The sequence below is a fragment of the Coturnix japonica genome, chromosome 2, assembly GCF_001577835.2.
Source record: "Coturnix japonica isolate 7356 chromosome 2, Coturnix japonica 2.1, whole genome shotgun sequence".
Lineage (NCBI taxonomy): Eukaryota > Metazoa > Chordata > Aves > Galliformes > Phasianidae > Coturnix > Coturnix japonica.
The window spans coordinates 38175383-38189331 of record NC_029517.1 but is presented as its reverse complement, the minus strand read 5'-3'; the positions used below and the strand labels follow the sequence as shown (position 1 = coordinate 38189331).

The window sequence follows — 13949 nt, the reverse complement described above, 5'->3', positions numbered from 1 at the left end:
ATGAGGCTCAATATTAAACCCAGATATCAGAAGGTAACTGTGGGCCCTTCATGGACTGCCCTCCCCAAGGAAGCAGCAGCAGCTCAGCAGCCTGTCATACACCTAGGGGAGTTGAGAGGATTTTCCCCACTCCCTTTGTAAAGCTAAACAGCATTGGCCCAGGGTGTATCGAGCTGTTCGTACCTCTTTCAGCTTCACATTCAGGAGATGAAGCCCCACTGCATTCACTTCGGGGGCCAAGGACGGGGAAGATCACTCCAAACTCAGAGAGGGACACGGGGCTGGGCAGATCCAGGGTGCCAGGACGTGTCGTGGGGGGAAACTGAGTGGGCACCTCGCTGGGGCTTGTAGGCCCAGAGCTGAAGCTGGACACTGACTGAGTTTCTGAGTCTTCCTCGGATACAAAGCTGCTGCCGTTGTCATCCTCAAACACTTCAGAGGCCACTGCAATGTTTGAAGATACATTCTCATTAACAAACCTACCCCCTCGTCACCTTTCTGGGTAACAGTTCCTCAGTTCTGCGCCTCCTGTCCACTGGCTCCTGGCTGATGGTGTTTTATCAAACTCCAAAAGACAGAAACTAAGACTGAAAAGGGTCTTGGTGCAAGCTCCCCACATTGCAACACGTTTATTTTTCCCCATACAGCACTATATAAAGAACAGGAGGGAACAACTGATGCATTTTAATTCACCCCCCCGCCCCTTCAGGATATAATAAACTCCTGCAATAACCAGAAACATAACAAGTTAACTGGTCCCACAACAGCCACTGAAATTCAATCTGCACAATATACAGATTATCTTCATCTCAGCATTTCCTCTCTATTCCGCAGCCCATGAGATATTCCCAGGCAAAGAAATGCTCTGCACTCACTTGAGACAGTGTCCAGCTCTGGTTTGCTGGTAGACAAGTCTTCCACAGAGGTGTTGCTCCCTTCAGCACCCACACCGCATCCCCGGGGCCCCATGGCAGTGGACCGTCTCCTCTCATGAATCTCATCTGAGATCATCTCCAGGTTTTTCAAGGCAGTCTTATACTCTCCCTTCGCCAGGGAGAGTTTTGCCTGCAGGTCATCCACTGTTTTCTTCAGTTGCTAACAAGAAAGACAGATGTTAGAGGTACTTTGACTACAAACAACACGGACACACAGCATGCGGTTCATTATGTTCCCCCCTAGCAGGTCCTGCTAAGCTGTCACCCCACCAAAGCCATGGCTGATGGCACAGAACAACACAGCCCACACCCTCCAGCACTATCCCCTGTACCGAGCTCAGGGGCAACCAGCTCCCCATTTCTTCCCTCTATTGTAGTGTATTGACACTTCAGACTACAAGAAGCACAGACAGACAAACTGTATCAGCTCGGTCCTCAAAATGAGGAGCAGGGTTCAAACAGGGGTGTGAACTTACTGCACACAAGGAAACACGGCCTCTTATCTTTAAAGTGTGCTTAGCAAATTGCTCATGATAAGAGGGTTGGAACAAAATTGGCTTTGTACAGTCCACAGTTACTCCGATAGCATGTCCCATGTAATTTCAGTATTTACCACAAGCAGTAAAGAGTCTCAGGGCAATGTGAACTCTGCACTTACCTCTAGCTGGACGTAGTACTTTGCCTTGAGTTCAAAATAAGGTCTGTGGAAAAAACAAACAACTGTTTACAGCCATCAGGACTAAATGCAGAGCGCTGGAGCGGACATTGCTCTCTCAATAGCATTAACAAAGCTACTTTGTGTCTCAGCGTAATCCTGAGAGACCTCTGTAGAGATGACAGAACACCTACAGGCGCTCTCCTCTACTCTTTTTTCTCCTCTAACCCATTTATTTCTCCTGGGTCTTTTGACCTAAATACAAATTGCAACATTCCAGTTGTTGGAGCTGATGATACAACTCCCTCAGGCCTAGATTCTGCAAGATATTGAAATGATGTTCAGCCTACCGCACAGGCATCCTCTCAGCAACCAAGAACAGTTTCCTTCTGCAGCTGCATTTTGTACAAGAACAAGCAGCCTTATGTACATCTCTAGCTTGCAAGCAAGGGCCCAGAAACAAAATTTAAAGCAAAACCAATGCAAAACAATCCTGTAATCATCCAGTCATCAGTCTCACAAGGCGAATCATCCGAACAACTTTCCTTTAGGTCATCCCAGTCTTACTTCAGAACAGTAATGCTTTAAGCATCTTAATCCAGCCTGAAGCATGCAGCAAACACAAATCACTGTTTGCAGGGAAAGCAGCAACACTTCCAGCACATCTGCCAACCCTGGGGGTTTGAGGGGAGGACTCTGGACAACGTGGTCCTGCAATGCCCCAGAGACCACGCTCAAAGACAGTAGATTTAGGATAGATATAAGGAAAAAGCCTGACACAGTGAGGTTGGTGAGACAATGGCATAGGTTGCCTTGTGATGTGGTTAATCCACATCCCAGGAGACTTTTGAGATGAGGCTGGATCAGGCCCTGGACACCCTGATCTAGCTGTGGTGCCCCTGCTCATGGCAGGGGAGTTGGACTAGATGGCCTTCAGAGGTCCATTTCAACCCTAAGGATTCTAAGATCATATGAATCTATCATTCAACAAGATGACTGTGTTTTTGCTCAGGCTCTGAGCAGTGCCAGACAAACAGCACAGCTCATTCTACAAAGCCATGCTGCCACACTGTTATAGCAAACATGCCTGCATCTTCCTTGAGAAGTGCTAAACTTTTCCCAAACTGAGCAAACGCCAATCAAAACAGGCTTTTAGTTGACCAATTTCCCGATCAAATCATTTTTAGATGGTGGGATTAAAAGCTAAACACAGCAAGCAGATTGTTTAGGCAAGCTACAGTCTGGAAATATAAGGAAAGGCTGTGGAATAGAAAGAAGATTAAGAACTGGTTGTCAACAGGGCCAACATTTTAAACAGGTTCTGAGAAAAAGCTGCTCTGTTTCTCTGCAACTGAGCAGAACTGCTCATCAAATGCACACACGTTTCTCAGTGAAGCTGCTCAGCTGTGCTCCCCGAAGCATTTCTTTCCCCATGAACAGCTCTTGCACAGCTTTGCTAAGGCAGCGTTAGGAAGTAAACAAGTCTGATGTACAGCACGCTGCCCTGATGCAGTCTCACACCTTCCACGTTTCTGTCATTTGCTTTGCAGTCTTCCCAACTAAACATAAGAATTTCACAGAGATGCTGCCTATGGAGCTGCAAAGCTTTGCTGTGGTGGTTTTGCAGCTTCAGGGTTTTGTTTTGTTGTGTTTTTTCTTCTGTTTAATCCCATATGCCTCGTTCTCAAGTCACTCATTACGGAAGATTTCAGTGCACTAAAACACAACTAAGAATACACCCAGGAAACTTCTCTAGTACAATTTGTGCTGCAAAGGACAACATCTTTTCACAGGTTTCCAAAATCCCACAGAATCCCCTGTCCCATGAACAGACTTGACCACTAAACTCATCTCCAAGTGTGAAACCTACTTTGATTTATTGATGGCTCTTTTCAGCTTCTTTTCCAGCTGCTTCATCCTCCCCATGGCAGCATTGTATTTGGCTGCGGTCTCCTTGTGAACCAACTCACTTCTTGTCTTGGTTTGTTCTGCCTCCATGACCTGTAAGAAGGAAAACAGAGGTTGAGGGGCAAGACCCAAGCATCCATTTCTTACCATTTTTATTAACATTATATCTACAATCTCTCAAATTAGGAAGGGGCTGAAGATGAACCAGAGGGATAAGAAGACAGCATGCAGTTCAGCCTGTCCCCTCTATCTGAAGCACCAGCTACCAGAAAGCAGCCCATCCAATGAGACAGCCTTTGTCATAGAATCCATGAAGGCTGGAAAGACCACTCAGATCATCTAGTCCAGCCATCAACCCATCACCACCATACCACACTATTCAGTGTTATATCTATCCTTTCCTTGAGCACCTATAGGGGCAGTGACTCCACCAGCTCCCCTATAGCCTGTTTTGCAGAAGACAAGGAAGCTGCCTTTCCTCTTGAAAGAGACAGCCAGCCTCAAATCGTGACTTCAACATCAAAAAAGCTTTGGGCCATGAACTGGTCCACTACAATGCAGGTGGGGAGCATTATGCTGAAGATCAGCCCCTAACCAGGGCAGGCAGATGCCTAAGGCACAGCAGTCCCATTGGCTGCCCTGCCAGCATCCTACAGTCATGTTTTCCCAGTAATTCTGTCTACGGTACTTTCATTTTGCAGATTTGAGCTGCCTGAGGCACCAGAAAATCTGTTTTCTCTAATGCACTGGCAGACAGGATTTAGCAAGAGACAGAACTGATTTGTTTAAAGGAATAGAAGTGGTGACACCTCTCCATTGGTCTGACAGTAAGCAGAAAGCAGGCGGTCTTCAGGCATCCCTTGTTTCAACCCTGAAAGTATTCACAGAAAAATGCCATGGGCCAAATCTGCACTACATCCCCATCAGCTGGAAGGTCGGCTGCCAAACTGGAGGCCACAGTTACTCCTCTGCACTCACCACTTGTTATTACACCAAAGTTGCTATCTGTGAACTAAAAGATCTGATTACACATATACTACGACAACCTTCAACTGCTTCACATGTGAATAAGGCATCCACATTTGAAGTTTAAAAAATAAGAAAGAAATCTGATTGATAGCAGACATTCCCCTGAATCCCAGAAACAAGTTATAGCCTCTCATCTTGAAGTCTCAGAAAGCAAGGTTGATGCAAAGACCTTCCCTGGTGAAATATGCCAGCCAAGGCTGGTTTTAGCATGGAACTGACATAAATTAGAATGCGGTCTCCAAGGACTGCACAAAACCTGGTTTGCTCCTTTGTAGTGTGGCAAGGCAACCGCAATTTACAAATGCTGCAAGCTACAGAATAATAGAGCAACTGAAACGTGCTGATTCTTAATTAAATGCCAATCCTTGCCATCCATTCTTGGGGTGAAATCAGCATGGGATCAACCACTTCAGCACTATCAGCACCATGGTCTTCTAACAGGTGAGGTGTTCTGCCTCTCGTGGACTTCACACATCTTTCACATCAAACACCATAAAAATGCTTCATCCTGCAAGACAGATTTGGGGATGACAGATTGTAAACACCTCAAACTATGTGACAAAATACGGAATTTGCAGCCAGATATCTACGCCCACATTTGTTACCCTTTTTGGAAGGGAAAAAAAAGCTGCATACTTCATCTCCCTGGGAAATCAGCATTGGGAGGCAAGCTTCTCCTCCTGCTGTGTGGCTCTTATACGGTCATGCTACCAGCCTGCTCACATTACCCAAGTGCTCTGCCCAAGGGAGTACAGCTCACAGTGTGTTCGCTAGGCTGAAGACATGGACGTGATCCTACAGCACCTGGAAGGCTGTTCCACATCAGTATCACCACAGAGAGCTGCCTCCTGTCAGGATGTATTTAAACCTTTCACCCAGTCAAGAAGAAACAAAAAGGTCATCTGCTTCTTCACGGAAGCAGAACAGCGCCTTAACATAGAATCTGTCTGCCAGGACATGTGGATAGAAACAGCCTAGGTTCTACTCTAGGCAAGTCAGTGAAAACCCTCAGCTTTTAAAAAGGTCTTAGTAGAGGACAGATGAAGTTTGTGTGGGGGAAAAGCATCAAACAAGTTTTTGGTCACACCATCTGAATACGCTTCTTTCTAATGTAAGACAGTGCTTCTACCGACAAACCTTGCCAAGGCCATCACAGATGCAAGATCATCTCCTTCAAAAAGCCAGAGACAAGAGTGAAGATGACACCTGCTCATAGGTATCAATCACTTCCTCTTTCCTCATCTACCCTCTGTTTCCAACCCAGATGCCATGGAAAGGAGGGTCAGTACAAAATATATATATCTAGCAAATAGGTCTGCGCAAGTGGCTTTGTCCCTCTCAGCCAAGAAATCTTCATCAGCTGAGGTCAAAGATGGACTTCAGGCAAATTTCAGCAATAGCAGCTGCAAAAGAAACATTTGCCAGTGAGATTTAACAAACCTGATCATCTGAGCCAGAGAATTACTCTGGACATCTGTTTCTTTCTCTAAAAAATTAAATGGGCGACTCTTCTAGAAGAAGAAATAAAAGAGGTAAGACAGATAACGCAACACCAGGAAACCAGAAGGGCAGAATCAATAACACAAGGGATAAAGATAGTAGAGGGAAGAATGTAAACACTGTTTGACTTCCATGGTGAAAAGATGGAGAGATAAGAACAGAGAAAGTTGTGGGTATCCCTGTTGCTTATTCCACAGCTTCCTTCCCCCCTTTTTCTCCAAGTGGTTCTACCTGCAGGAAGTCTCTTTTCTCTCCACATCATGAAAGCTCCCACGCATTTTACACCAACAGATGGTACTTCATGGTGTAATAGCAAAAGGAGCTTTGCAAGCCAAATTAAAGCAAGAGGGAGCAAGCCTTCTCCCTCCTTCCTTCCCCCCCACCCTTTCCTTTTTAAAACGTCTAGTGATCAAGAGCCAAAACATGTCTTCTCCCTGCCAGAATTTTTCAATGGAACATACCTCACAAAAGACTGCAGATTGCTCTGGCAATTAGAAATCAGCAAGATCTCACGCAGGATCTTCTTTTCTGCTCCAGTTAGTCTCAAACTTCAGGTAATATTCTGTCAGCTCTTTTCTTTTGGATGCATTTATATCCAAGAATGACCTTTACATAATTATAAATGCAAAGATCTCTGCCCCTCATCCCTCCTTTCACTGGCCACCTGTGCCACCAACTCCAGGTACCGACAGACAGGGAAGACTCCCACACCCAAAACCCAAATACCGACTGACAACCTGTACTCCCGGTACCTACTCATGCTGGTTGTCTGCTCTGCATATAGACACATCTCCCACATGTTATGCTTCTGACCCATCCAGGAGATGAAGATCTTCACCAACACTTGCATTTCTAAACAGTTACACAGATGATTTCTCTATTTCAGTGGCTACAAAAGGCTTGTTGACATTATCCTGTTATACCAGTAGCGCTTATTTTCAATGTGACAGTATCTTTTCAAACCATGGAGAAATCAAAAGGCAGTTACACTGTGCAGCCCTCAGCTCCATTTCTTTTCAACCAAGATCTGCAAACAGCATTTCCTAATAGGTACTTTGCAGTTCAAGTCTTCATTCGCATCCATTAGGTTAAGTGGAAAAGCAACCAGGATTTATTTCCATACAAGATTATACAAATAAAGATGTGTCTGATTTGTCCTCTTGCCTATCCCTTTTCCTTATGTTCTCTGCACTGTCTGTCAGCTACCAAGCTGCTTTAGGGCTCGGATTTGTTCCAAATTTTGAATTAATTCAATAGAGTCTGCTACTGCTGCCTAGGAAGGGCAAATAAAAACACTCCGCTCTTGCCTCTCGTTTCTACCAATATAGAAACAAATGAATTAGTAACTCACTTCTGACATTTGGCCCAGAGATGCTGTTTGGCACTTGATTCATTGCTGTACAAGGCACAGTGCAAGATTATGCTCTGTCCAATAGATGTAATTTACAGTTATAGGCAAAAAAAATAAAGGAAAAAAAAAAAGCTAATCCAAAAAAGAGCAGCCCAACGGCTGCAAAAAGCTTCTCCAAGAGTGACTTTCCACATGGAAACAGAGTGCTGGTTGACTGATGGTAGTTTGTGTACCTCAATGAACCCTAAGAACCTCACTAATTGCATGCACTGAAATGAAGAACATATTCACTCGGCTTTTAAAGAAGACTGAAACGCAGACAGTATTCCAAACAAACCACTGCCAGGCTTTTCCAGTCAAGACATTTTTGTTTATTGTTGTTGTTTTCTTTACCCTTGTTGGCTCTGGCTCTATCCTCAACATCGCTAAAAGGGTTAATGAAAATCAGGAGGAAAACTTCCATGTACTTCTTTCCAAACATGCAGTATCCTGGAAAGGCAAAGATATGTGCTTTCTGGGATCTGAGTTTACCCAGACTATTTTCAGTACCATAAAGAGTAGGGTAACACACTGCCTATCCAGTAAGTCCTCAGCTGCTCTACACAGATCAATCTGTGCCTAGGAGATTTTACATCAGAGCAAACACAAGGCTCCTATGTTCTGTTCAGCTGCAACCATCAGAGAAGTCACTGTTTCAGTCAGTCCTCAGACCGGACAAGGAGACCTCTTGCATTCAGTGACAGTACATGCAAACACCATCAGCTCCACCAAACACTGTGAGAAGTCCTCTTCTGCTCTAAGTCACCAAGTCTGGAAATCTCAGGCATGCTCGTCTTGGCTGCAGGATGTCTGAGAACAATTAAGGGCTGCAGAAGGACACAGGAATTCCTTAAGGATATCCAAGGAAAGGAGGAATCCATTTAAACCCTGAAAATTGCCAGCATTTCTTCTCTCCTGCCTGCTAGAGGGAGCCAGCTGATTGGCTGCTCTCAATCATCTCAGCAACTCCTTAGAGAAACTCTAAGCAACTCCTTAGGAGCTTCTATTTCTTCCTCATCTATCTACTCTGAGGATAAAAAAAAAAAATAGCGTATGCATTTCTGGACCTCACTCACATGAAACAGGGATAACAGCCAAGGAAAAAACAACAGCTGTTGGTGTCTTGGCAAACACACTGCAAAGCTGGGTTCAGAAACGCAGAGGTTACCAGATCTGCAAATACTTAATGACAGGGACAGTAACACCAACTACTCCCCAGCGGATTTCTGTGCGTTTTTTAATTATTCATGTTTTAGTTTATACCGGGTTTTCCATCTCTCCCCAACACAGCCAACATCCTTTTTGTTCTCTGTTTCGTCATCTGGCAGCTGGTTTCAGAATTCAGTCTGAAATAGAGGTTTTCTTATAACCAAGAAGCTTCTGCAACAGAACAAAGCTACTGCATTGAAGACTGCAAGACAACGCCAGCATTGTACGACACGCTCCCCACGCTTGGAATAGCAAGTTCAGCTTCACTGACATATCAGGGGAACTCTGACAGAACAAAGGATTTCAACTTAGATTTTGGGTTTTTTCATGTTAAAAAGAAAGAGAAGAAAACCACAACACCTTTCTGCATATTTAACAGGTAAGGAAAAAGAGAGAAGGCAAATGACAGGAAAATTCTTGACAGCTGCTAAAAATGAATACTGCCTTTCACTGTTGCTGCATCTTCTCTGTAGACTTAAAAAGACCTTACCAGGAAGGTAAGATCCTTTCTAAATTTGAAAGTAAATTTATAACAGAAGTGTGCAAGCTTAAAATGCAACACACGCTTAGTAATTCCACATGCAGATACACTCCAGACAAAAATGCCTTGCTGAAACTAACGTCGTGCTGAAAATAGGTGACACTACATTGGAACACATCCCTGGTACTCCATGGTCAGTTTCAGCAACACATACACTTAGGAATAGCCATCCCCATGCAATTAAGCCATCCCAATGCAATTATTTTTGCATGGCTTTAAATGCAAATATTCCCAGGGATGCTGTTCACCCCTGTTAAACTAATGGTGATTTTTTATTATTATTCTTTTTTTAAGCAAGAGCCACTCCCCTACCTACTAGCAAAGTCAGATAGAAAGCTATAGTTTGTGCCAGTAGGAGCCCATGGCCCAAATCATTTAACCTCAGGCTTGATAATTTTCTGTAGATTCATTTCCTACAGGTCATATGTCTGGACCGATATAAAAAAAAATGTGCTTCACAAACTTGCATCACATCTCAAAGAAGAAAACTGAACACGGAAAAGCATCCCGGTGTTTCTATTACCCTCTGCGTAGCATGGTTGAGCATCTCTTGCCAGGCAGAGTCAAACTGACGTTTGTCATCCTCTAGAAGCCTCTGCTCAGCAAGTGAAATAGTCTCCTTTGCGGCACGCAGCACTTCAGTCGCCCTCTGAAAATCCTGAGTCGCTCTCTGGGCTTCCAGCTGTGCCTAAAAATGGAAATATAAGGATTAGAGACAAAGGATCTACCAGGTTAATTCCAAGACTCTAAAAACACCTACTCCAGCATTACTGTTTCCCAACTGTTTGCTTAGAACTGACACATATTTGCTCACTGGGGTAAATACTGCTAAGACATTACCTGTTCCACCCAAACAGGTAATTTGCAAGGAACTGCCAAATGACGTTCACAGTCAAAACTGCAGAGCTGCTGGCCTACAAACAAGCACCCAGCTGAGAGATTAATAACTGATGCAATAGGCTTAATCACTGAGAAACAAAAGAAAAAGAAGAATGCAGTAAACTTGTAGCATGTCACGAATGCGTTGAGAAAGGCACTCCCTCACTTCAGTCAGGGTAGATTTTTATCAGTGCACCATTAATCACACTGAGGAAATGTTTTGGAGTTTCACACTGCTGTAAAGCATACACAGCTTTTCCAAGAAGGTGGCAGCTAGTTTGCTGAGTGTTCCTCTCCAGAGTGGTCCTCACTCTGGACCAAAAAATTAAACCATCGAATCATAGAATGGTTTGGAATGGACCTTTAAGATCATCTAGTTCCAACCCCCATGCTATAGGCAGGGACACCTCCCTCTGAACCACAGAATCACAGAATGACCCGGGTTGGAAGGGACCTCAAGGATCATGTAGTTCCAACCCCCCTGCCTGGCAGGGCCACCAAACATACACATTTACTAGATCAGGTTGCCCAGGGCCCCGTCCAACCTGGTCTTGAACACCTCCAAGGACGGGGCATCCACAACCTCCCTGGGCAGCCTGTTCCAGGGCCTGACCACTCTCCTAGAGAAGAACTTCCCCCTAACATCCAACCTAAATCTTCCCTCTTTTAACTTAAAACCATTTCCCCGTGTCCTGCTATTGTCAGCCCTTTCCAAGAGTTTACTCCCCTCCTGGGAGTAAGTTCCCTTCAGGTACTGAAAGGCTGCAATGAGGTCACCCCGCAACCTTCTCTACTCCAGACTGAACAAGCCCAACTCCCTCAGCCTGTCCTCATAGGGGAGGTGCTCCAGCCCCCTGATCATCTTTGTGGCCCTCCTCTGGACCCTTTCCAAAATCTCCATGTCTTTTTTGTACTGAGGGCTCCACACCTGGACACAGTACTGCAGATGGGGCCTCACAAGAGCCGAGTAGAGAGGGACAATCACCTCCCTATCCCTGCTGACCACCCCTCTCCTGATGGAGCCCAGGATCCCATTTGCTTTACCAGTGGCAGACCAGCTTACAGACCACCCGCATCATGCCCTACATGTTTGAAAGAGGAGCCTCTATGATATGCAAACAAAGAATCTCTGTAAACAAGTTATCAGCATTGGTGGTTTCTGGTTTGTTTTTGTTTCATACATTTACAAGCAGTGGGTTAGTTCTGTTCTACACTGAAGTAAAGGCCTTCAAATGTAAGCTTCACATTCAATTAGTTGAGTGCTGAGCTTGGTGAAGACAGTTATCATTTACATTTCAATTATATACTTTTTTAAACCAAGTGGGAATTACCAAGTTTATACCTATGGGAAACATCTCTGACCAGATATCAGTGAGAGAACAAAAAGACTAAACCTTGATATGCCATGATACACAGAGAAAGAAGCTGAGGCTGAAACAGAGGAAAGGACTATTGCATGGAGAATACAAGCTTGAGGAAGATGAATTCATGAACAAAGAAAGAGGTTTCATTGTGAAGAAATGGCGGTCGCTTGGGAAATAGCCAAATTCCCTGTGACAAAAAGGGAAACGAGTAGAACAACACACTTCTCCAAGCTAACAGCAGGCTACACATCCTCAACACCAATTGCATCAAATACCTTCACGTGAGAGACACCACAATTACTTGTAAAAGCAATTGACAAAGCCTTCCTTCCCTCCCTGATCTCATGGCAGGGTGGAGTCGGAGACAAAATTTAAACACAAGTCTCAGAAGGAAATTAAGCTTCCCATTTCTCCTCACAGTGCCCTGAAATAGCAGCAAGCTCTTCTTATGCCCTTCCCCTTACCACACAGAGAGGTATTTTGCCCCACAGCGACCACAGTAAAATATGAGTTATGCGTCAGAGGTCCCTCAGCTATTAGGTGTGGAGGGAAATCCAAGTTGTTACAGTCAGAGGAGGGATTTCCTTCCAACTGAGGTCCTTGCAGCATTTCCTCCTGAAGTGGTTGTTGTTGTTTTCCACAGCCAAGTAATTCCTCCAGTTGCATCCTTTGCTGATTCACCACCTTATCTAAAGCTTTCACTAAGAGACAGAACATTTAAGCTTTCAGTTCCATGCAGCTCTGCACATCCTAAAGCAGAATGGTGCTTTGCGCCAATTAATGTCATCCCAGTTTTGCTAAACCAGCCATACGTGGCATCTCAACACTCCAGTCAGCAGTTGCCTCCTTCTTATCAAATGTAATGGTGTTTTTAAACAACTCTGAGAACACCAGGTTAAAGAATGTATTGTTTAGCCACTAACCTGAACCACAGTACCCACTGAGCACAGAAGATCTTAGAATGAAGCTCAACTAATGAGGCTCAACCAAAGCTTTCAACAGAGGACACAGAAGAAGCCTAAATCTAAGCCCTCAAAATATCCTCAACTGAATACTCTGAAAATTTACAGTAGTTTGAGGTAGGACGTTAAGAAGTGAAATAAAACACGGGATTCCAGGAATAACCTGACCCAAGTGTAACAGAACAGCACTGAGGACACAAGGAAGAAGTGTGCCAAAATAGGGCTGATTTTCACAGCAGATCACGCAGGAGAGAGCCAGGACCCAATGCCTCCCACGCAGCGAGGCCACTGGAGCCCAGTCCCAGCTCAGGCCTCAGCTCTGTGGCTTCCCCACTGCAGGAGAGGGTCTGCCAGCACTAAGAATTCCCAGCAAACACAGGAAAACAGATGGGTGACCCATTCCCAGCTCAGGCAGAACCTCACCAAGTCTGCTTTCAAAACTCCAGTAAAAGCAGATCCCAGGGGCATTGGGAAGTACAGTTTTCTCACCGTAACTGCATCAGCACTTGGATGTTTCTGTTGGCACAGATACCCAGGTCAGGGATCAACACATCTAAGCCAGCAAAGACTCAGCTGAACGTCAGGAGCTGAGTTTCTAAATCCCCAAGGAAGATGGCACTTATTGGAAACCTGTGCTACTGGTAGCTCTTTTAATGAAGCCTCTAGAGCACAACTGGCTACGCAGCAAGAAAATTCTTTGTGATAAGAAAACCAGATGCTATGGTTACAGTTCAGCTGGACTTCTAGTTGTTTGGTATCTCCAGTACCTGGATTTGAGGGCACTGAAGAGCCAATGATGGAAATAGGCAGGTCTGTTCTAGTCACCACTATTGCACACCCCAGAACTGCCTGGGTAAATAGAAAGCTCGGACAAAACCAGATACAAACACTTTCAGCTGCATTTGTTGAATGATCATCAACAAGGGCAGTTTGAAAACACTGGGCTGGAAGGCAAAATGTTTTTTACTTAAGCAGAAGAGTTGGTCCAAATAATTTAGCTTCACCTGTCTAGCAGTCTAATTTTAAACAACTTATTGAGAGCCTGGCAAATAAAAAGCTAAACGCTAGAGTAAAGAAAGATCCATTAGTCATTAGAGAAACATCAACAGGTCTGTGGTTTGCCGATGTGAAAAAGGATACCCAACTTAAAAGTACTTCAGTTGCAGGATTACTCAATAATTAGCCTTCATTTAGAACTCCCTCCAGCAGGTACAAGCTGTTCTACAACATTACCAGCTGATTCCTCTCATGCTCTCAGCCTTGAGCCTACAAGTCATTTGGTCTGATCGAAGAGGTCACAGCCACCATCCTTTGCCTTTAAAACTACAGAGGAAAGGAGCTCACACTTCCATCCAGCCTTCCAACACTGTGACTAAAACCCCCAAAGGGTTCATAATTACAAGCTATTAATGTATTGCTGTAATAAGCTCCCACTGGGGAGTCAGAAGCTGTGTCCTCATGGGAAATTCCCCACCTCTTCTGCATAGAGCCCTGCTCAGCAGGGAGCCACACTCAACAGCAGTTCTTATTTTAGCTAAAGATAGCTAAAACTCCATCTAACTCACTCCATCTAACTT

At 44.6% G+C, this 13949-nt stretch overlaps 1 protein-coding gene across 1 annotated transcript in view; it reads right to left on the bottom strand.

The window, feature by feature from the left end:
- Positions 1-13949, bottom strand: part of SH3BP5 (SH3 domain binding protein 5) — a 35653-nt gene that overhangs the window by 1439 nt on the left and 20265 nt on the right. Inside the window, exons 4-8 of the mRNA XM_015854066.1 lie at positions 9691-9855; positions 3461-3591; positions 1594-1636; positions 876-1095; positions 184-444 (exon numbers count right to left, since the gene is read on the bottom strand). Coding sequence (XP_015709552.1) covers positions 184-444; positions 876-1095; positions 1594-1636; positions 3461-3591; positions 9691-9855 — 820 coding nt within the window. The remainder of the gene's footprint in view (positions 1-183; positions 445-875; positions 1096-1593; positions 1637-3460; positions 3592-9690; positions 9856-13949) is intronic.